Source organism: Bos indicus, chromosome X (assembly GCF_029378745.1).
Source record: "Bos indicus isolate NIAB-ARS_2022 breed Sahiwal x Tharparkar chromosome X, NIAB-ARS_B.indTharparkar_mat_pri_1.0, whole genome shotgun sequence".
In the NCBI taxonomy this organism is placed as follows: domain Eukaryota; kingdom Metazoa; phylum Chordata; class Mammalia; order Artiodactyla; family Bovidae; genus Bos; species Bos indicus.
The window spans coordinates 60,404,090-60,428,544 of record NC_091789.1 but is presented as its reverse complement, the minus strand read 5'-3'; the positions used below and the strand labels follow the sequence as shown (position 1 = coordinate 60,428,544).

The following is a 24,455-nucleotide window of genomic DNA, read 5'->3' as shown; positions in this document are numbered from 1 at the left end:
TTTCAAATCTGGAAAAGCCCCAACTTGAGATGAAATAAACCTCTGATAAAGACATTAGGTTTGAGAGTTGCCCAGTTCAGCCTTGGTCTAAGTAATCTCCTTTTCTCTGGTTCTAAGGGTAAGGGGAGGTGAGGGCATGTGAAATTAAACCTGGTGATGTCTTTTGCTCAGAAGTAATTACAAAGCTATTAAGGCTACAGTTTCTTCTAAACCGTGCTTTCCTTGCAACTCCATTCAGCTTTTGTGCCTCCTCCCTGGCCCCTCCAGGCCTGTTCCTGCTACTGTTCTCCAGTTAAGAATTGCTTGCCATCCAGGACACTTGGGACTCTCTCACTGGAGGAAAAAAACAGTCCTGGCAGTACTTCAGGCACTGCTGGGTGTCACAGGGAATTGAATCTTGACCTTCCCTCAGGCATAGGAATCAAAGATGGGGGCTAAGGGCCTTTCTTGAGGGCCTCAAAACCTCATCCTAGAAACTGGATTGCCCAAGGCCCAGAGAAGAGGGTCCTGATGTCAAAAAAATTCTGACCTAGCAAACCCTGATTCACTGACCCAATACTTCAAGAAATAGCAGAATCAGCAATTTATGGCATCAGTGTTCCACGTCAGCTGGCCCCAGAGCAAAGACCTGAAATAGAAGAGGCCTAGAGGGTCAGAGGAACACATTTCACAGCTCAATTTGGTTCCCTTTTGAATCACTTTTTCCAAAAGATCATTGTAAATACCCTGATATTCAATATAAAACAAAAACAAAAGCCAAACCAGGCTTCAAAGACAAGGCAGCACCCTTCACAAAGCTCTAGAAGCATTTAGTTTCCCAAAAAGTCAGTGCGCTTATTTGATGATGCACACACACACTCACACACAAAACCCTCATGTAACATTTTGGAACGCATTATAATTAGAAGAGCTGAAATTAAATGCTAAATGTGTGTCAACTACAGATGGAGGGAAGTTTTAACCACATTCGGCAAAACTGGCTCAAAAATGAATAAATTATAAAAACTACTCTCTTCCTCTAAGAAAAGACCTAATTCCTATCATCAGGATTAAGAACCAGAGATCCAACAGGCATATACAGCCTACAACTCAGGTATAATGCAAAGAATTACACTATACCTAGTTCTCAATTAACCCCAGGCATCTTCAATTCTTATAACTGAAGAAAAGTGCAGCTGTGTCTATTCTTGGCTTAACAATAAACAGCTTGGAAACAAAGAAGTAAGAACCATGATTGGGCGGCCAAGACACCTAAACCAAAGCTTCAGCAGGGAGACCAGTACAGATATAGACCCACAATCAAAGAGATAACTTTATTAGTTTCTTCTACAAGAGACAGTAATACCAACTTTTTTTAAACAGAAATCTCAGGTCATTTGAGAGGCCAAATAGATCCAAAGAAGAAAGATGATAAACAGTTAAATTAATCAAAAGGCACTACACCACAGTGGTAGTGGGCTAAGGAAGATCAAGCTACAGCAAAATCATCTCATGTTAATGTTACAGATCATAGAGCAGGAATTGAGTTTGCTTTCCAGAAAATGATGGCACAACAATCACTTGGGACCAAGTGGATAGAAGATCAGGCCAAATGGAAAGGAATAGGGACAAAAAAGAATCCAAGTAACAGAATCCAAGCAAAGGGTGATGGATCAGGCTTTTTCCTCCCAAGAAGCATTTGCTCTATGGTGGGCTGCTTCCCCTCAGGGTCCTGCCCTAGGGCTTCTCCAGCCTACAGGGGCTCAGCAACCAGATCTGGGTTCAGGTTGCCCTAGGTTCTTTTATAATTTAGTACAGACTTTAGAGAACTTATCACACATTGCAGGGGGGTGGGTGTGCTGAAGCATTCACATACAAAGTAGTCTGAGCTTCCCCAAACATATTTGGACACTCTACAAAAAGCTTTCCAAAGTCCAACATCTTGTAGCAGCCGAACAGTTAAAGCTGCAAGGCTCACAAGATCAAAGAAGCCAGGATGAGACAATACAGGTAGAAAATCCCAGCGGCTAATGTCACTCTATATTTCTCTAACGTATTTGGTTGACCAAGAAGTTCATTCAGGTTTTCCCATAAGCTGTTAAGGAACAACCCAAATGAACTTTTTGGCCAACACAATAGTAGTAACGCTCATATAACTGATGAGGGATGTAGAAAGCTACACTGCAACAAGCTGGGTCTTCTGCTGGATTTTTCATCAAATACCAAAGAAAAAAACAAGGGGTGAGGCTCACTTTATTTTTGAAAAGCCTCAGGAGTTATTCTATTATAAAGGGACATGGCTGAACAGATAGGAGACGGATTCTCCATTGTGAGTTCTCCTGATGGCTTCTGCGAGGATCATGGAGATGTCAATCACCTAGGAAGGCAAGGGGAGCATCGGGTTAGTATACAGACAGAGATGATTGACTGGTCATTGCAGACACTGATGAGCAGCCCAATGAGGGTCCTTCCTCTTGAGACTGTGCACTGTGCTGTTTCCCCAAGTGAGCCCACAACCAGCTGCTCTTCATACTCACATTTTAAATATAACCAACCGCTTAAGAAAGAGTCAAAATGCTAATGGAGGAAACACTCTTGACTCACCAAGATGGCGGTGGGCTGGCATTTAAAAACCAGTTTGAAGGTTTCACATTATGTTTGCAGGGGCTGACAGACAAGAGTGACACACACAAACGGTAAAGCATGGACCTGATGTGCATCACAAACACTGGGAGAGTCTGTTAAAACACAAAATTCTGGGTTCCATCCTCCAGAGAGTCTGAGGTCAAGCTGTTTGAATTTTTAGACACATGATCCTTCCTTTTGGGTCACAGATCCTAATGGTTAACCCTTGAGAGCAATGGAGGAAATCTTCAGAACCCACCCAGACACCTAATTCAACACATGTAATCACCTCCTAAATACTCAGGGGAGTCTTGTTTTGCAAGAATCTCAGTCTCACCTGTATTTTGGAGCAATGCTTCATCTTATCCTCCTGAGGTATGGTATTGGTGACTACTACTGCTTCAAAGCATGCATTATTAATACGAGAAATGGCTGGGCCAGAAAAGATTCCATGAGTCAGGATAGCATAAACCCTGGTGGCTCCAGCTGAGAGAAGTCTAGAGGAAAAAGGAGAGTTGATTAGGAGTAATCTTACTTGTTACTATAAAACCAAAGTTAGTGAAGAGGAATGTTTTAGTCAGCTTGCACTGCCATAACAGAATACCACAGACTGGATGACTTACACTGAATTTTATTTCTCGCTTGTTTCTGGAGGTTGGGAAGTCTAAGATCAAGGGGCCAGCAAGGTAGGTTTTGTTCTGAGACCTCTTCTCTTGGTTTGTTGGTGGCCATCTCACTATGTGCTTATGTGATCTCTTTGTGTGCACAGATTGAGAGGAGGAATGAGGTTGGGAAGAGCTCTCTGGTGTCTCTGCTTATAAGGACACCAATATCATCATCTTAAGGCCCCACCCTCATGCCCTCACCTAAACCTAATTACCTCCCAAAGGTCCCATCTCCAAATACCATCACACTGGGGGTTAGGGTTGAATTTTTGGGTGATACAGTTCAGTCAATAACTTATCTGAATAGGTTTGGATTAGTGTAAAAGGACTGTGGCACAGACAGCTATGCTCAACAAAATCTGTCTCTTCTTTCTAGTACACAGCTGGACACTTCCCAGCCTCCCTTGCATAGTTAGGTATAGCCAAGTGACTTACTTCTGGCTATCTAAATGTGGACAGATTCTTATAAAAAACTTCCCATGGATGATCCTCCATGCTCTTTCCCTTTCTGGCTGGCCACAATGGAAATGTTAAAGATGCAGTGCCATAAGACTGAAAGGGGCATACTTGCACTGGAGAATACCATGAACAAGTAACTTTACTGTGTTAAGGGAGCTGATCTGTTATGAGCAATTAGCATTATCTTACTAATATGATAAAAGGAGTTTTATAAATGCATACTCCAGGATCCAAGCCAGGAAATCAGTCCACATACAAGTTTTGTTTTTAGCACACACACACACACACACACACACACACACACACTGGAGAAGAAAACTGCAGCCCACTCCAGTATTCTTGCCTGGAAAATCCCATGGATAGAAGAGCCTGGCAGGCTACAGCCCATGGGGTTGCAAAAGAGTCAGACACGGCTTAGCAATTAAACAACAACAAATATATATGAGATTTTTAAAAATTATGAGAAACAATGCTGTCCATAGTGACTTGGATTATAAGCAATGGGTAGCCACTTACAGTTTTAAAGGAGGCATGAGTGGAATCTAGTTTTAGGAAGATAAGCCAGTGGGGCAGCAATGTGAAAAATGGACTGGGAGGTAAGAGACTGGTGAATGGCAGCAGAGAAGAGAGGCAAGGTAATTCAGAACAGTGCAGGCAAACGATGAGAAGGAGTAAGAATGAAGGAAGGAGCAGCAAAATGGTCTAGAGGTAAGGCCAGGGCTTTCAGCTTAGATAAAATATGAAAATGGGGATATATTTCTGTCTGCTCAGGACTCTGGATTTCTTACCTTAACCTGTTTTAAAGAACTATCAAAAGTAGATTACTCAGGGAATTCCCTGGCAGTTTGGTGGGTAGGACTCCATACACTTTCACTGCCGAGGGCACAGGCTCAACCCCTGGTCAGGAAACTGAGATCCCACAAGCCACAAAGTATGGTCAAAAACAAGTACAATACTCAGAGAGATAAGATAGTTTTTTGGAAATACAGTGGTGATAGTTGCACAACATTGTGACTATAACTAATGTCACTGAGCTGCACACTTAAAAACGATTAAAATGGGGAATTTCCTGGTAATCCAGTGATTAGGACTCTGTTTTCAGTGCTGTGAGCATGGGTTCAATCCCTGGTCAGAGAACTAAAATCCCACAAGCTGCACGACACCGCCCCCCCCCCCCCAAAAAAAAAAGTTGAAATGTCAAATTTCATGTTGTATACAGTCTAGCACAATAACAAGGAAAAATAAAACTAAGAAACTAGAGAAAAAAAAGTAAGAATACTCATCAATTTACATGCATTGCAATTCAAGCCTAGGGTGACAAAACAGTCAGTTAGAATTCCCTAAACTGAGTTGCAAAGAAAATCAACAGGCTTAGGGCAGTCAGGCAGTAGTTTTTCACGTCCAGCGCCCAGCCCCACCAGCAGGCACTCACTTGTCAGCTGCATGGCAGATTGTGCCACAAGTGTCAGCCATGTCATCCACGAGGATGGCCACACGGTCCTTCACGTCTCCTACGAGCACCATGCGGTCCACTTCATTGGCCTTCTTCCGTTCTTTGTGAATCAAGGCAAAGTCCACATTCAACCGGTCTGCGATGGAAGTCACTCTGCAACACAGTGTATTCACAGGTAAAACCTCACTTAAAACCACTGTGTGTGTGTATCTTAAGACAAAGAAAGGAACTAAAGGATGGACTTATTTTCTAGGTGAGAATACTCCATGAAACTCAACAGGTCCCAGGGTTGGAAGAAAGTAACTGCAATTAATTGGCATCACAAATTGGGTTTCATAGACTAATGCCTCCATACTCCAAGATGTAGATGCCTCCCACATCCTAAGAGCAGTTTATGAATTATTAGTCAAACTTAGATTAAAATTCACTCTGGGTTACAGTAGGAGATAGACAATTCTCACCAATCCCAGGAAGCAGTATAATGAATGCTAGGGCATGTTCATTTACTGGACTGGCAGCAGAAGTGGAGAGATATACGACTTGGTTAACTAATGCCAGGAGTGTAGATGGTCCCATTATGACATGCAAATGTGGTGAGAAGTGAACCTGAATTTGAGGGGAGAGAAGCAGTGCCCAGCCTGTTCTGTTGTGCCCTCATCACACTCAGTTCAGTGATCTACCAACTGTCAATGTCAACTGTACCTGGACACCAAGCTTGGGAGTTCCTTTAATGACTGCTAGAAAGAAAGTTATACCAATTAAGCAGGCAGACTGGGCATCTTGCTGTACAGACCAAAGGATTTCCAAATCAAAACAGAATTCCTTTTGTTTAAATTACAAGGTAATACAAACCAGACTAGAAGGTGGGATAGAAGACAAATCTGTCTGGTGACAAAGTACCACGTAATCTCTCCATCAGCAATGACTGCTGCCTGTGACATCTGTGGCCACATTCCACCCTGCCATCTTGTTATATGTGAAGAGGCCTGTGCTTTGGGCTTTGTTTTTTAATGTAGTGCTGATCCAACCAAGTATCAAGTCCTATTTCCCTTGTGACTATGCTCAAATATTTTGAGTTTGTGCAAAATATGGGAGAAGCTGTGACCATATAATAGAGAACAGACAAGACCTGGACCACAACCTAGGCAGCATCTGCACCTGACCTAAACGACCCATATCCTGTGTGCTCTCCACCCCCACTGTGCAGGCACATAACATCAAGAGCTACCAATCTGCTTGGAATGATTACTTAGATGAGGCAAATGCATGATCACTTAGTTCAAGCATCCTAAGCCATCCATACTCAGTGGCCAACAAACTCAGTGACCGACAAAGTGTAAAGGGCTCAAAAAAGTCACTCCCTATATCCTTGAGGGGAGAACTACATGCAAGTCACAACTGCACAGGCATTTCTACCTAGTCCCCAAACCCTGCCAAGACAGATGTGATAGCCACTCACTTTGAAAAGATTCCACCACTAAAAGAAAATTACAGGACTTCCCTGGTTAACAATCTGTCTGCCAATGCAGGGGACATGGATAGGATCCCTGGTCCAGGAAGATTCCACATGCCTCAGGGCAACTGAGCCCATGCACCACAACTACTGAACCTGTGCTCCACGAGAGAAGCCACCACCACGAGAAGTCCACACAGCACAACTAGCCCCCACTTGCCACAACTAGAGAAAGTCCGAGAGCAGCAATGAAGACCCAGTACAGTAATAAATAATTTAAAAAAGAAAACAGTAAACAAAATTATGGAGCAATAAACCATCTACTGAAGGCAGTTTTTCTATACCCAACTTTGGAAAGAAAAATGTGCTTGATTACTTATTTCAAATGAGACTGTTTGCTCAGTCTCTGTAGAAGATGATCTTCACAAGTATGACAACCACTGTGAGGGGATGTGTTTTAGGCTCTATCTCTAGTATTACAGATGGTAACTAGCAACAACAAGGGACTCGCAAAGCCATGCATCTGGCTGGAGAACAGAACTCAAGCTCTCAGCTTATCAGTTCTGTTGAAGTTCCTGAAATAAAGAGGTCGTTGAGAAATAGTCATTGAAAATTTGAATGGCTTTTGCAAAGATGTGAATTGGCATTTCCTAATCATCTGTGTTTTGTAGCTCTTCATTCTATTTCCACAACAAGAAGAACATGTGTCACACTTCTGAATGCATTACTAATGAGTGAGCCACTAAGGAAATGAAAAGCTCTTAGTCTGTACCACGTGAGCTGAAGCACTGCAACTAGCGATCCCTGGCAATCAGTTTGTTTCGAATGTTCAGCGCTTGGCTTAAATAAAATCACCACACTTTCTTTTCCGTCCTGCTTAGTATTCTAATTCAAAAGATCAAAATGGTTTAACCAACAACATTAAGAGATATGTAAAAGCTTGTGCATGAGTGCTAGGCTGCTTCAGTGTGTCCAACTGTTTGTGACCCTCTGGACTGTAGCCTGCCAGGCTCCTCTGTCCATGGGATTCTCCAGGCAAGAATACTAGAGTGGGTAGCCATGCCCTCCTCTGAGGGATCTTCCTGACCCAGGGATTGAACCCATGTCTCCTGCATTGAAGGCGGATCCTTTACCACTGAGCCACAGGGGAAGTCCATGTAAAAGCTTACTTGTTCACTATCATCATGGGTTTTGATAGCAAGTGGCATTCATTAGAAAATCAAATTGCCTCCTCCTCCTAATGGGTCATAGTGCTGTCACTGACCCTGCAGTGCTGAGTCACTAATGGGTTTTGGTCAAGCCCATGATCCCAGACTATTTTGTGCCCCTCTGCTGCTATCTTATCTTTCAGGCAGTGACTCAGACCAGTAAAAGAGTGAGTAAAACCATATCCAGCCTGTGTCCTAAGCTATCAGAACATCCAAATACTTAAAAACTGTTGCTTCTCAGTATCTTGTAATCACCTATACTGAAAAAGAATTGGAAAAAGACTTTATATATATGTGTAGTCTTTATAGTCTTTTTCAGACCACTTTGCTGTATACTTGAAACTTAACACTGTAAATCAACTATACTTCAAGAAAAGAAAAACTCAGTTCAACAACAAAAGATCACTTTCTGACACAACTGTCTGAAAACTTTCCCCAATACATTGGGAATAATATGAATTTCAACCATACCTCTTTGCTCCTCCAGCATCAGGTGAGACAATTGTGCAGTTCCTCCACTCAGAGATGTTCTCCCTTATCCACTTGAGGACCGCTGGCTCTGCATACAAATTGTCGACTGGGATATCAAAAAAGCCCTGCAGAAAGAACGAACCTGGGTCAGTTTGGCTTGTTTTCCTTCTCTTCCATTTACAAATAATGAACACAAAGAGAATAGTAACTTGCCCAAAGAATATTTTACTGGAACATTCAAACTGATCCGAAAACATGCCTGGTATGGCAGACTGTAAAAGCAGACTCCTAAAGTGTGGGTTGTGCAAGAAAGCCCAGCCACAAAGTGAGCCCCCGGCTAACCCACAACTGACCATAGACACATGAACAAGCTCCTGAGGAAAACACCCAAGTCCAGCCAAGATCAGAAATACCCAGCCAATGTGCAGACCCACAGGGTAATACATACTTACTACCTTCTGCCACTCAGTGATGGGCTGGCTTGTTAAGAGAGCCAAAGCTAACTGGTAAACCAGTTAGAGATGCTATGGTATATAAACCTAGTGGAAGGCATTTATAATAAATGGTCACAGTAACTAGTAGTCAGGAGATTTGTGTTCTAATACTAGTTGCTACAGATTTGTTGTACTTCACAACTAATCTGTCCCTCTTCTATAAAATGGCTGTATAATCATCTGGCCTATATCTCACTGAATTCCCAGAAGCCTCCAAAGATAATGATTTCAAAGTCTCTTTAAAAAGTATCAACTATAAGGTAGTATTCTGCTCCCCAAACTCTTTTAATGCTAGAAAGTAGGCTCCAACATCTATGGATCTAAATTTAATGATGACAATAACAACTCCCATTTATTTCATATCTTTCATGAGCCAGGTGTTTCACTATGAATTTTACATCTTGTTTGATACTCACGATAACAAAGCAGTGTGTATTCAGAGAAGTTAAATAACCTGCCCAAGGTTACAAAATTTGTAAGTGTCAGAGCCAGTATTCAAACTCAGATTGATGCCAAAGCCTACTACGCTCTTCCCAGAATCCCAAACTGCCTCCCTGTACAACCAGCCCACATGACTAAGACCATAAACTATGCTTCAGTTGAGGATGTTGAAAATGTCATCAATGTCTAGTTTATCTGAGCTGTACTTGGGCAGTTTTTGCTTCCCTGTGATTTTCAGCATTCAGTCCTCTCTAACCCCATGTCTAATCCCTAATAATCCCTAAGCTAATATTTAGCTCCCAATGATACCTGAATTTGAGAAGCATGAAGGTCCATGGTGATAATATGATCCGCGCCTGCTACAGACAGCATATTTGCAACCAGCTTGGCTGAGATTGGAGCCCGGCTCTAAATGGAGGGAAGGAAAGAGGAAAAAAAGCCAATCTGAAAAACAATTCATTTGCTCAGGAAGCATTTATTTATTGTATACCTATTGTGTTTAAGGCACTGAGCTAACAGAAAATTCATACAAAGTGACATAGCCACTGATTTTCACTTCATCACAATCTGGCACAAATAGGAAGTGGAATATCATTTTTCCAAATCAGGATACATACATCAGAAAAAACCTTCCCAACGTTTCACTTTCTTCATGTATATATTTTCAGCCTATTCAAGTCTTTCCAATGCTCAATTATTTAAATTAGGCAGACTGTATACAAATTTTTTTGAAAGAATTGTATTAAAATCTCTTTTAAGACATACATACTCAAACCTGTACAACATCTAACATGTCAACATTTAAAGGCACATCAAAGGATGAAAAGTATAGTTTTATTTTATTAATTACACCACTCCCCTTACTCATCCGGAGGCCCAACTTCCAGTAACCTCAATCCCCTTAAATAACAGGTAAACACACCTGACTGCACCATAAAATAACAAGGCCCATGTCCTACACTCTACTCCTTCAGTCAGTTCAGTCCCTCAGTCATATCCAACTTTTTGCCACCCCATGAATTGCAGCAAGCCAGGCTTCCCTGTCCATCACCAATTCCCAGAGTTCACTCAAACTCACATCCATCGAGTAAGTGATGCCATCCAGCCATCTCATCCTCTGTCGTCCCCTTTTCCTCCTGCCCCTAATCCCTCCCAGCATCAGAGTCTTTTCCAATGAGTCAACTCTTCGCATCAGGTGGCCAAAGTACTGGAGTTTCAGCTTCAGCATCATTCCTTCCAAAGAACACCCAGGGCTGATCTCCTTTAGGATAGACCGGTTGGATCTCCTTGCAGTCCAAGGGACTCTCTAGAGTCTTCTCTACCACCACAGTTCAAAAGCATCAATTCTTCAGTGCTCAGCCTTCTTCACAGTCCAACTCTCACATCCATACATGACCACAGGAAAAACCATAGCCTTGACCAAACGAACCTTTGTTGGCAAAGTAATGTTTCTGCTTTTGAATATGCTATCTAGGTTGGTCATAACTTTTCTTCCAAGGAGTAAGCATCTTTTAATTTCATGGCTGCAGTCACCATCTGCAGTGATTTTGGAGCTCAAAAAAAATAAAGTCTGACACTGTTTCCCCGTCTATTTCCCATGAAGTGATGGGACCAGATGCCATGATCTTCGTCTTAGCAGCACTGTATTCTATTGAAATAAAAATATCTAGGCTTCTCCCAGGTATTGGACATATTAATAAAATCTGGGCACCAACTACCATGGACCAGCAAAGTTTTACCTATATGCTTTATCTTCTAATACTCCAAAGAAGGTGAGCTGTGCGTGTGTGTATTCATGTAACAGACTTCAAGTTATACGAAGAGGTCACAACTATAACCAAGAGGGTCCCAGAGGATCTACCAGTTTAAAAAAATACTCTGCTCCATGGGAGCTGGTGCTTAGTCTTACTGATACAATGAAAAAAATATCACTGAGTTAGCCAAAAGTCACATATGTATGACTGGGATAAAACAGACAGACTGCAAATGTGTTGCTTTATACAAACCAATCACATCAATTGTTTAGAAAATCAGGTAATGCCTAAGATAAAAAAATAATATCCTCTAAATATACATTTGATAATTAAGGAAGTTTTTTTAACTTTGGGCAAGTGCTCCTGCTTCTCCTGATTTAAGAAAAGAAAGAATTAAAAAAAAAAGAGAGAGATTCCACTCCTACCTTATCCTTCTTATCCTGCCGGGCATAAGGGAAGCACGGGATGACTGCAGTAACCCGGCTGGCTGAAGCAATCTTGCAGGCATTAATCATAATCAAAAGTTCCATGAGATTGTCATTGATTTCACCGCAGCCACTCTGAACAATGTAGACATCTTCTCCACGAACACTTTCTCCGATTTCCACACTATAGGAAAAGGAAGGACAACAAAAACAGATTTTAAAGCACTATACTGTACATCTACAGTAAGGTCTAAAAGTCACAGCTTCCCCACTAGTATGCTATGAATGGATTACAGGAGATTCCCCTGGAGGAGCCCCTGTACCAGAAACCGTGTACTGCCTGTTTACTCCAGTGTCCTATACCTGTTTTTATAGGTGACACGACATGAAAAAAATTGGCTAAGGTACTTAGTAATTGGACCATAATTTCAGTAAGCAGGCTGTATCTCATTTCATATGTGTGAATGCAAATTAGATACAGCATCTATGACTGTCATCAGTATATAATAAAGGAATCAGAAAACTCATACAAGGAATGAATCACTACTGTTTTAGAATGATGCCTTCTACAGAAGACCGTACCACGTCTACCACACTGGCAGTTCACTGAACAAATGTTCATATGCCAGTCACTGTGCTAGGTGCCAGGGACACGATGGAGAACAGACATGGTCCTTGCCTTCATTCTATGCTAACTGTACGCTGGTCCAATTAGTAAGTCTTATTTTAAAAGAATTCCATAGGAAGTTACTCTAATTATGGAGTAAAGCTATATTTTACTATAAAATAGTAAAATATTTTAATATTTTATTTACTATATTTAATATTTTATTTTATTATATTTTATTTTATATTTTATTACTTTAAATAAAATAATAATTTTATTATTATATATTTTATTTTATTTTAAATAAAATAATATTTTATTTACTATAAATATTTAATATTTATTTACTATAAAATGCAAGTTTTAATATTTGTACTTGGATCCTTACCAAAAATAACTTCTTAAAAATAACCTCAAAAAAAAAAAAAAACCTCAGTGATACCTCAAAGCAAAACCATTTCCCCAATTAATATCGTAGGTGACGAGGAGGAGAGGGGGGTGTGTGGGTATATGTACGTGCATGCTTGTGTAGGCAAGTAGATCAGAACAGTTAATAACCTGTACTGATGAAGAGGAAAACTTCAACAGGACATAATTCCATTGTCAGAAGCTGATATCAGAGATAATTATTATTTAAAACTTATTTGTTCCCAATCCAAGTAACAGTTGTAAGGATCCTACTTTTTAAAAGAATGGGGTTACTTTATATTATAAAGCAAGAAAAATAAAAGCAAATGGTAAAAATCAAACCAGAAACCAGTTAGAACAGGGATGCTGAAATTCACAGTAGTCCAAACAAAGACAAAAACATATTAGTTTGGAATACCTGGACAGAAACCTTCAGGCACTGAAAAATGGGCAAAATGAACCCAAAATAAGCAGAAGGAAGAAATCAGACATAAGAGCAGAAACCAATGAAACAGTAAAACAATAAAGAAAAACCCCTGAAACAAAAAGCTCTTGGTGGGGGGGGGGAGGAATCAATAAAATTGATAAACCTCTAGAAAGGCTGACCTAAAATAACTTTACAAGAGAAGCTTACCAAACATTTAAAGAATTAACACGAATTTGGGGGACTTCCCTGGTGGTCCAGTGGCTAAGACTCCAAGCTGCCAATGCAGGGGGCCTAAGTTAGATCCCTGGTCAGGGAACTAGACCCCACATGCCCCAACTAAGGCCTGACACAGCCAAATAAATAAATAAAAACTGATTTTTGCGTAATCTTTTCAAGAAAATAGATGAGAATACTTTGCAACTCATTTTATGAGGCCATTTATTACCCAGATAGCGTAATCTTTTCAAGAAAATAGATGAGAATACTTTGCAACTCATTTTATGAGGCCACTTATTACCCAGATACCAAAGCCAGACAAAGGCAATATAAAAAAAGAAATCTACAGAGGAGGAGGAAGACAAAAATGGGTGTGGTTGCGACAGGGCAACAGGGAGGATCCTTGCGATGACAGAATGGTTTTTTTTTTCCTTGACTCTATCAATGTCAATATCTTGGTGGTTGCATTATACAACAGCAACAGCCAAGAAAACTACAGTTTGGAAAAACTAGAGTTGGGAACCTTGGGAAAACTGCATAATGGGTACACAGGATCTCTCTGTGTTATTTCTTACAATTCCATGCTAATCTAGGATGACTTCAAAATTCTATTTTAACAAAATGTGTATTGTTATACCTTGTGTATACTTGAGTAAATTACTGCAACCCTCAGTGAAAGCTGAGGTCATAAAAGTACTGGGTTGACCAAACAGTTCGTTCGGGTTTTTCTGTAACATTCTATGGAAAGAACTTTTTGGCCAATCCAATATATCTTAAAACAGGCACTTCTGTAATAAGTCAAAAGAAACTAGTCCGATTGTATCAATATTTTCTGAGAAATGAGTTCTAGTTTGAGGTTAACTTGAGTAGTAGCTCATCTGGAAAAATATTTTCTCCCTAGTTTACTAGGCATCAGTCAAACCGTCTTCCTTTACATTCCTTGATTCACCCTTTCCTGCCTTTGCACACATATTCCCACTATCTGGAATGCTCTACCTGCAACTAACTCATTAATTTCTTAGGTCTCCAATCAAAATATCATTTCTGACCATCTTAATACAAGTGACTTCCTTAAGAACCTATAACATTAAAAATGACTTTAAAAATATCAACCAATTGCACTGTGTGAACCTTATGTGCATACTAATTCAAGCAACTGTTAAAAAAACCACATTACTGTTAATTTGTTTTAGGCGAGAAAATGGTATTGTGGTCAATGATATGTATGCAGATCATATGACAGAATATCGAGGTTTGCTTCAAAATAATCCAATTATGGGGAGTGTGGCGAGGTGGAATATTAGATGAAACAAGATTAGCCATGAATTGATAACTGCTGAACCAGGTGATCAATTCTTCGGTACTCAGCTTTCTTTATAGTCCAACTCTCGCAACCATACATGACTACTGGAAAAGCCATAGCTTTGACTAGATGGACCTCTGTTGGCAAAGTAATGTCTCTGCTTTTTAATATGCTGTCTAGGTTGGTCATAGCTTTTCTTCCAAGGAGCAAGTGTCTTTTAATTTCATGGCTGCAGTCACTATTTGCAGTGATTTCAGAGTCCAAGAAAATAGACACTCACTGTTTCCATTGCTTCCCCATCTATATTCAATGAAGTGATGGGACCAGATGCCATGATCTTAGTTTTCTGAATGTTGAGTTTTAAGCCAGCTTTTTCATTCTCCTTTTTCACTTTCATCAAGAGGCTCTTTAGTTCTTCACTTTCTGCCATAAGGATGGTGTCATCTGTGTATCTGAGATTATTGATATTTCTCCCGGCAATCTTGATTCCAACTTGTGCTTCATCCAGCCCAGTGTTTCTCATGATGTACTCTGCATATAAGTTAAATAAGCAGGGTGACAATACACAGCCTTGACGTACTCCTTTTCCTATTTGGAACCAGTCTGTTGTTCCATGTCCAGTTCTAATTGTTACTTCTTGACCTGCATACAGATTTCTCAGGAGGCAGGTCAGGTGGTCTGGTATTCTCATCTCTTTAAGAATTTTCCACAGTTTGTTGTGGTGTTGGAGAAGACTCTTGAGAGTCCCTTGGACTGCAAGGAGATCCAACTGGTCCATCTTAAAGGAAATCAGTCCTGAATATTCATTGGAAGGACTGATGCTGAAGCTGAAACTCCAATACTTTGGCCACCTGATGCAAAGAACTGACTCATTGGAAAAGGCTCTGATGCTGGGAAAGATTGAGGGCAGGAGGAGAAGGGGACGACAGAGGATGAGATGCTTGGATGGCATCACCGACTTGATGGACATGAGTTTGAGTAAGCTCCCGGAGTTGGTGATGGATAGGGAAGCCTGGCGTGTTGCAGTCCATGGGGTCACAGAGTTGGACACGACTGAGCTAATGAACTAAACTGAACTGGGTGATGGGAGGAAGGTACCATCCTTGCAAGGTAGGAAGATCATTTATTCTCTCTACTTCTGCAGGTATGTTTGAAATATTCTATAACTGAGTTAAATAAATAAAGTGACTCTCCCCAGGTATTCTCTCATTATCCTGGTTATTCTCTGCAGAACACATCACAGTTTCTCATCACCTTATATTTTACGCACTTGTTTATCTGTCACCCTTACTAGAATGCAAGCCAGCTCCATGAAGGCAGGAACCGGATCTGTCATGCCCAACCGGCCAGTGTCAATAACACAAAGAAAGAATGAATACCACTCAGGATTAGGATGCCCCTTGAGTCTGCTCACTTTAAGGCAGAATATGAACCTTCTGCACGCCTGCTGTTGTGAATTCAGAAGACAGTTGATTGTCCCTCACAAACTAACTCACCTCACACTAGAGGTAAGTGGGTCCAACATGTTTCTTCAAAAGGTTTTAACAGATCTGCTCATCCCTTTAACAGATACTCAGCTGACAGATATTTAATGGGGGTGGAACTACAACCTGATGAGTTCACCAGGATTTGATGGCTACAAAGAATTTTATGGTGGGATCCTGAAACAGTGATGCCAAGGAACATAATGAGCCAAACATCAATTTTGTGGACCCTAAGACATAGTTGAACAGACATCTATTAATCACCAAGATCAGCCTTAAGAAACAACTAATGTGGGCTTCCCTGGTAGTTCAGTGGTAAAGAATCTGCCTGCCAATGCAAGAGACTTGAGTTTGATCTGGGAAGACCCCACATGGGGTGGGGCAACTAAGCCCACGCACCACAACTACTGAGCCCACCTGCTGAAACTACCGAAGCTGCAAAGCCTAGAGCCCAGGCTCCACCACCACAATGAGAGGCCCGCGCACAACTAGAGCCCAGCACAGCCAAAACTAATACATTTTAAAAATTATTAAAAAAAAAAAAAAAAAGAAAAGCAACTAAAGGGACTTCCCTGGTGGTCCACACTCCCAATGCAGGGAGCCCATATTCAATCCCTGCTCAGGGAACTAGATCCTCCACGGCACAACTAAAGAGCCCACATGCTGAAGAAGACTGAACATCCGTGTGCCACAACTAAGACCTGGTGCAATCAAATATTTTTAAAAAAGAAAGAAAGAAACAACTAAATCTGTCGGCAACGTCAACTACGCTAATGCCAAAATTGCTTTCGGGAGACGTTGTTCTAAATTCAAATGGGCACGCAGGAGGAGACCAGGGAAAGCTTCCTGGAAGAACAACTTGCATGTTGTCTAAAAGTAGGCCCAAGAGCACTACTGTCCAATGTGGGAGTCACTGGCCTCGTGTGGTTATTGAGCACCTGGATGTGGCTACTGCAACTGAGGAAGGGAACTGAGATGTGAAGTAATATTAACACCATACCTTCCTGTAAAGACAGTAAAAAATTTTTAAATGTATTGATTTTTATATCGATTATATGTTAACTTAAAAAAATACCACTCAAATGGATAGAATTCAGTAACACCTGTGGAGCTAAGCCTGCTCTGCAAGTTCCTCACTGAGGAGGGCCAAACAAGAGGCCGAGGGAGTTTCAAGGTACTTCCAAATCTCCTTTACCAACACTGCCTGCCCTTTGAGAGGTTCCAGGCTAAGAGTCCCTTCTATGCTTTATGGTGCACAACTCTATGGTCCTGACAAAGTAGTATTTCAAATATCTGAGCAACTTCAAAACTCAAGAAAATTTTAGTCCTGCCCACTGTCATCCCCACTACATCATCTCCTTGTCCAAGACCAAGCTCTCCACTTCTCTGGGGGAGAATGAAAGTCAGGCACATTGATTGCCCATAAAGCCAATTGGATCTTCCATATCTGGTATAGGAAGCCTATGGCTCTCGTTTGAGTCAAGAACACTAAGAGAATCATCTGTGCTCCATTCACTCACCAGTCAGACTGCTGGATTAGGAGCCAGGAAAGAGCAGTTTGACAATTGACCTAAGACAGTATAAGGGACAGGCTAATTATCTACTACTCTAAAGCTGTCTTTTTATCAAATAAGGCCAGAAAGCAACATACTTAACACCATGGTGGCTTATCTCTTTTTAACAAATGCCTCCACTATCAAAGTCAATACAAAAAATTGCTTACATTGTTCATTATGTTACTGGGTATCATTATTTAAGGATCCCACCCAAAAACTTCATAGAATTGTGTGTCTGGAAGTAGTATCTAAAGATTGTTATGAAAATAAAAATTACATAATTTACTGCACAAGCCTTTATGCCTTTATCCCTTTGGCTGCCAGGAAGCCAAGGGATACAGTTAAAGTAACACTAAATAAACTTCAGTAATCACTTTATGCCAAATTCTTCACATAGTTACTATAGTCCTTTGTTCTAATAGGCTTCTGCTGTACTTATCTAACTTTTTGTACCTGTGAGCATCATGAAACACTAAACCTTTCTTGAAAGCAGGCAAGGTATTAATTACAAAATTAAATTTTCACTGCCAACTTGTACCACTTTTGTATTATATCACCTAAGGATAATCAACCAACAGTGCGGCCGTTTCCCAAAGCCAAACTTAGGACTAGCACTTACCTTTCAAGCACAGGAGGATGTTATGACCAGACATGCATTTAATAACTAGAAAAAGTTATTTAACTATATGAAAAATAAAAGTAGCACATGTAAATTAGGACACTGTCCTTGTTTTACGGTATGCAATTCCAATCTCACTAATCAAGACCAATCTTTTCCTCCAGTTAGTACTATGATGTACTTTCACAAAGTCTTTTTCAAAAGCCCAGGAACTACACTTAGATTATACAGCTTGGTCAATGAACAGTTCAATGAATCCTCAAAAAACCTTAATATTATTCTTATGGTTTCCTCTAAGTCTCAGAGATAATAAGTTAGGCAGTGATGTATGGCAGAAGAATTTATGGTGTGCCTGAAACCTGTTTGCTTTTAAACCAGGTAGGAAGACCTGGTTTAGCAACTGAAAGGTAACTCTTCTTGCTCTTTCCCTCTAGCTAATGGCTGCTGCTGCTGCTAAGTCACTTTAGTCGTGTCCGACTCCATGCAACCCCACAGACGGCGGCCCAACAGGCTCTTCCATCACCAGGATTCTCCAGGCAAGAATACTGGAGTGGGTTGCCATTTCCTTCTCCTAGCTAATGGCATGTCCTCCAAATTGGCTTTGGGCCAGTGATTCTCTCAGCTGTTCTGGGGAGGCCAGGTGACTAGCTCCATCCATTCCATTTAAACATAAAACAGAAAATACAGTGAATTTAAAAATGCCTTTTAATTGGTGGTATTTTTAAGAAAATCTCAAGAATTTAGATGGGTGCTGGCACATGCAAAACAAGGATTAACTATAGGAAAATCCTAGGTAACCAAGGTTAGTCACTGCCCTTTCAGCCTATCTAGAGTAACCAAATAAAACAAAGTTATTTAACAATATTGAAGAGAATTGAATCCAAACATTCAGTATATATCTTTTTGCCTTTTCATACTGTTCATGGGGTTCTCAAGGCAAGAATACTTAAGTGGTTTGCCATTCCCTTCTCCAGTGGACCATGTTTTGTCATTGGAAAAGCCCCGATACTGGGAAAGATTGAAGGCAGGTGGAGAAGGGGACGACAGAGGACGAGATGGTTGGATGGCATCACCGACTCAATGGACATGAGTCTGAGCAAGCTGCAGGAGTTGGTGATGGACAGGGAAGCCTGGTGTGCTGCAGTCCATGGGGTCACAAAGAGCTAGACATGACTGAGTGACTGAACTGATTTAGTACATATAATAAAAAAAGAAAAAGACCCAGGGGACTTCCCTGGTGGTTCAATGGTTAAGAATCTGCCTTACAATGCAGGGAGTGCAGGTTAGATCCCTGACTGGGGAACTAAGATCACATGTGCAGCAAGGCAACTAAGCCCACGCACCACAACAAAGAGCCTGCATGCTGCAACTAAGACCCGACACAGCCAAAATAGTTCTGAAAAAGAAAGAAACAGAATCACATACAAAGAACCAACCAGTGGTTACCAATGAAGAAGGGAAAGGGGGGAAGATAAGGGTAGGAGATTAAGAGTACAAACTACTGTGTATAAAATAAGCTAAAAGGGTATATAGTACAACACAGGGAATATAGCCAACATTTTATAATAACTATAAATGGACTATAACATTAAAAAATTATTTATCACTTTGTTGTACACCTGAAACCTTATATAAATACTGCATGTCAACTACACCTCAGGTAAAAAACTCAATACATTCAGAAGTTCCAAAATCCAGATAAATATTGTATCAGCAAAAAAATTAAAGGACTTGCCCCAGAGGTGGGCAAGGTACCCTCTGAATCGTAGTTCCTTCATCCATAAAATGGAGATTGTAAGAGTAATCTCTTACAGCAGTGTTGAGGGGATTATATGTGAAATGTGTATAAAGTACTCAGCATGGGAACTAGCACATTTTAAGCACTCAGTATTTATTATTATTAATATCACCATTACTAATAGCAGAAACTTGTTCAACTTTTTTGGAGATCAATTTGGCAATAAGTATTAAAAAGCCTGAAAAGTAGTGTATACCTTTTAACCTAGTAATTCTAGAGATCCAGGAGTTTTCATTTAAAAGCATTAGATCAAAAATTATAAATATTGAATAGGGACTTGGTGATCTAAAATTATAGTAAAATCATGACAAGACTGTACAGCTATTTAAAACAATGGAGACTAAATATTAAGAGAAGTGTTCAAAATATAGTGCTGAGTGAAGAAAGCTATAAACAATATGCCATACTTTTTTGAAAAAGTATATAAACACACAAACACCTGGAAGGTCATAAACTCAAATGTGAACCGTTTGTCTTGGGTGGTAGAATTATTTGGGACATCTTTTATCCTATATTCCCCACATTTTTTGCAATACCATCACCATCCCTTACCAACACTGAGAATCTGTTAAGACAATGTTCTAAGAATTTTACTCCCATCTCATTTAATTGTCACAAAAGACTCTAAAAAACGTGTATGCTCAATCATGTCCAACTCTTTGAGACCCCCATGGACTGTAGCCTACCAGGCTTCTCTGTCCATGGGATTTTCCAGGCAAGAATACTGGAGTGGGTTGCTATCTCCCCATCCAAGGGTTCTTCACGACCCAGGGATGGAATCCGAGTCTCCTGCATTGGCAGCTGGATTCTTTATCACTGAGCCACCTGGGAAGCCCAAATTTATTATTTTAAAGTTTTATAGAGCCATTCCCTTGGTCTTCAAACCTAGGTCTTCCACATTGCAGGCACATTCTTTACTGTCTGAGCCACCACAATACTCTGGGTAGATAATATTTTACAGGTGAGATTACTGAGGCAAAGAAAGGCTTAGGATTCAAATCCAGCTTCTCTGACTCCAGAGCCGGAACCCTCAATCTCTTTCATAGCTATCTGTGTGCCATACACCCACATATATGTATGCATGTTTCTCCTTAAAAACTTGACAGCAGGAACTCCCTGGTGGCACAGTGGTTAAGAATCTGCCTGCCAATGCAGGGGACATCGGTTTGATCCCTCCTGAGAAGATACCACACACCACGAGGCAACTAAGCCCATGTGCCACAACTACTGAGCCCATGTTCTAGAGCCCAGGAGCTGCAACAACTGAGTCTATGTGCCCCAACTACTGAAGCCCTTCTCTGACAACAAGACAAGCCACCGTGATGAGAAGTCTGTTCACAGCAATGAAGAGTAGTGCCCCCACCCCACTCCCCTGCCAACTGCTACTCGCTGCAAATAGAAAAAGCCCACTCACAGCGAGGAAGACCCAGCGCAATCAAAAATTAATTAATTAAAAAAAACTGGACAGCAAAGGATGATCCTGACTTCACGAGAAAACTACTCAGGAGAGCATCAACCCCTGAGATTGTGCCAAATTGCAGCAAAACAGTCTCATCTGAGGATGGGCTTGCAGTTCCCCATCTAATGACCCATAGCACCCACTGTGGGTAGGGGCTATCCTGTCCATGACCTTTAGATCCCAGAGTCAGGGCAGCAATTACCACTTCTGCAGTGCAGAAAAGCCAAAGGTTGGGGGAGGGAGGTGAGGGGAAGCTCCATCGGCAACATATTCGATTATGTTGAATGAAGATTTCAGAACATCTAAGGAGCCAAAAAGCTAATGATAAAGCCAGAAACAAAGCAACCGAACCAGTCAGCAATTTTCCACATTGGGCTTAATCTTATCCAGTGTTTCCAAGCATGTTACTGTCTGGTTATTTAAAAATGAAATCAGCCTTTTAGCTCAGTCTCAGTAGACTGGGACTCCAGACAATTTTAGAGAAATCAATCAGTAGACCACTAAACTGTTCTCCTCCTCCCCTCTCCCAATTTAGCCTCAGGTTCTGATGTGGTGCACTAGGCAGAGGGTGCACAGGGAAAATAAAGTCTTTGTATTTTTCCTGGAAGCATAGAAAAAAGATTTAATAGTCACAGTTCTCTAGGGAACAACAAAAAACCTCCAAATGAAAATCATTCTGGTCCCCTAGCTATACTGCCACTTGCAAAGTCTGGTCCTGTTTTATTACAGCCCATGAGTCATAATGGTGTGGTTAAAGCTAAAGACAGCAGCTTGGCGAGCCTTTCGACTAAGGTATTGTCTGGTTACAGAGGGCATCAGGGCTTGCACCATCATTTGCATCACAACCAATGGCACGATGATCAAGCATCCAGAAGGAAGCTGTCCACTAGAGATGAATGCTTTTACCAGCAGGGTCTACAAAGGACAGGGGAAGTTACACTTTGGGAAGAGAAAAGGAAAACAAAAGCACTTAGGAAAAAATGTTCAAGGCAATCTTCACTAATTTAACTGACTCATTAGGTTTGGTGTGAATTTTCCCCTTAATAGAGGACTGACTGTGGGTACTGCTCTGACTTGATCAACAGGGTAACAACAAAACACAGAAAAACACTTATCAGAACCAGAAGATTCTAGATTTAGATGGAAGTGGTACTGAAAGGATTTGGTGACCAAGTTATCTCTAAGATGGCCCCAAGGTTCAGGAGCATGGTGGAAGTGGGGGGAGGGAGCAAATGTAATCAGCAAAGCAATGACAAAAAAGTCATTGCAATTAACTATGCATTTCCAGCCTTCCACTCCATTATCTTTCTTCTATTATCTTAATATTCAGGGATAAAAATGTTTCTTAAATCCCCCACACATTAGAAGAGGGCAAGTTCAGGATAGACTTTGGTTCTGAAAAATATGCTTTTGCACTGTTTTACAAACAGCTATGCTTGGGAAGATCAAGGATTCCAGAATTAAGGTTCCCTATTATTTTCTGGATGGCTCAAACCAAGATGCTGGCAATCGGGATGCAGTTAACGCATCATTTTATTCAAGCGACTAGAGTTAACTTCGAGTTTAAAGATGTGAAAATTCAACACTCGCCAATCTAAGGAAGTCCTCAGTATTAATTTTGGCGCCCTCAGCACATAATGTCAAGTTCCCTCAACAGTAAATCCGATCAACACGGTTTCAAATTGAAAAGCTGCTTCTCAGACGCTAGGGGAAACACCACGAGGGTTCAGTACGCAGTAAGATCTCCCAAGCGAGCCGGTCTAAGAGCAGAAGAGAACCCAGTCTGGATGGCTCAACAGCTAAGCGGCAAAGCCACGTGTCCCCACCGCGGAGCCTAGGCGTTCTTCCCCTCTAGCCGCTCTAGGAAGCCACCATCCCCGCGTTGGGTCCTCCGGCGATTGGCGTCAAACCCAGTAGCTTCGCCTCCTGCTCCATCTTGACTCCACCCCACCTCACAGTGAGAATGAACGTGACCCTCCCGCGAGAGGTAAAATAACGGAAACAGCCCGTGAGGCACGCTCGTCACAGAGCTGCCCCTTCCCCCCAAACCCGGCCCCTTGGAACTCATGCTGTGACCTCATCCCCCTACCCTCGGTTGCCCTGGCCTCTCCGGCAGGTGAGGCCGGTCGGCGTCCCAACTTCATCCTCACCAGGTCTCCTGGTTGCTGAATTTCTTAGTCACCACCTTGCCCAGTTCCAGGCCCAGGCGGTCGGCAATCTTCTGGGATAGGTCCTGGTGGGAGCTGCCGCTGAAGATTTTGATATTCGGCATCTTGGCCAACTACCCTAGGCTCTCTTTGCTTAACGATCACTGGTGCTGCCTCCGAGACCCGAACCGAGTCGGCCCTGAGACTCAGTACTAAGCACTCGCGTTTCTACTCCGCCATCTTACATTCCCGCCCGGTGCGCGGCTCTAAATCGCCCAGCGCTGGGTAGGCGGAGTCAGAGAGGAAGTTAACACCCAGCCCTCTCCGATTGGCTGAGCGCTAGCGGGGGGCGGGTCCTCGTTGTAGTTCCGCCTACCCCCGACTGTCTCGAGGATTGACTGGAGGCCCTGAAGGGGGCGAGGCTAACGAATCGCCCCGCCCCCTGCAGCGAGGCAGTTGGGGAGGGCAGAACGCCTAGAAGCCCGGGTTCGGATGGGGGTGGAGGGATGCTGGTGACGCGTAGGGCCAGATCTTTCCTGCAAGCGGGAAATCAGCCACGCTTTTTTTTTTTTTTTTTCCTTCAGCACCTGAAAGTAAGCCTGGCTCTGGTTTACAATTCCTTTTTCTTTTCTTTTTTACAGTTTCTTTTAAAAATATCTATTTCTCAGGATAGCAGCCGCAGTTCTGAACATGATTTTTATCTTTTTGTAAGGATGGAGCTGAACTTAAAGCATGATTGCCTCACAGACAGACGCCCATAGCACAGGCTCATCCAAAGGGCACACCGGTAATTTCACTATCCCCTGTGCCTGATAGACAAGTCCCAAGGGGTAAGTGACTGAGGGCAAGCTACCTGAGTCATCCAGAGACACTGCAAGAGAAGTCACATTTCGTTTTTAGCACTGGGACCAAGTACGTTCAAACAGGTGCTGGAGTATGGATTTTCCACAATATCTGGGTGATAAATGGTCTGATTTATCTGACCCTTGGAAAGGAAAGAAAGT

General features: G+C 41.7%; 1 protein-coding gene across 1 annotated transcript; it reads right to left on the bottom strand.

Moving 5' to 3' along the window:
• Positions 1–1,294: 1,294 nt before the first annotated feature.
• PRPS1 (phosphoribosyl pyrophosphate synthetase 1) lies at positions 1,295–23,732 on the bottom strand. Its single transcript, XM_070784703.1, has 7 exons — positions 23,455–23,732; positions 11,428–11,611; positions 9,558–9,656; positions 8,314–8,438; positions 5,161–5,334; positions 2,942–3,101; positions 1,295–2,356 (listed from the first exon to the last, which is right to left on the bottom strand). Exons 1-7 carry the CDS (start codon positions 23,574–23,576, stop codon positions 2,264–2,266), a joined length of 957 nt encoding a protein of 318 aa, XP_070640804.1. The 5' UTR covers positions 23,577–23,732; the 3' UTR covers positions 1,295–2,263.
• Between the last annotated feature and the right edge of the window lie 723 nt (positions 23,733–24,455).

Excerpts from the sequence above, each read along its gene's own strand:
- PRPS1 (XM_070784703.1), bottom strand. The coding sequence starts at position 23,576 with ATGCCGAATATCAAAATCTTCAGCGGCAGCTCCCACCAGGACCTATCC. Across the intron at positions 11,612-23,454 it reads TTCAGCAACCAGGAGACCTG|TGTGGAAATCGGAGAAAGTG; the intron begins GTGAGGATGAAG and ends CTTTTCCTATAG. Across the intron at positions 2,357-2,941 it reads AGCATTGCTCCAAAATACAG|GTGATTGACATCTCCATGAT; the intron begins GTGAGACTGAGA and ends TTGCCTTCCTAG.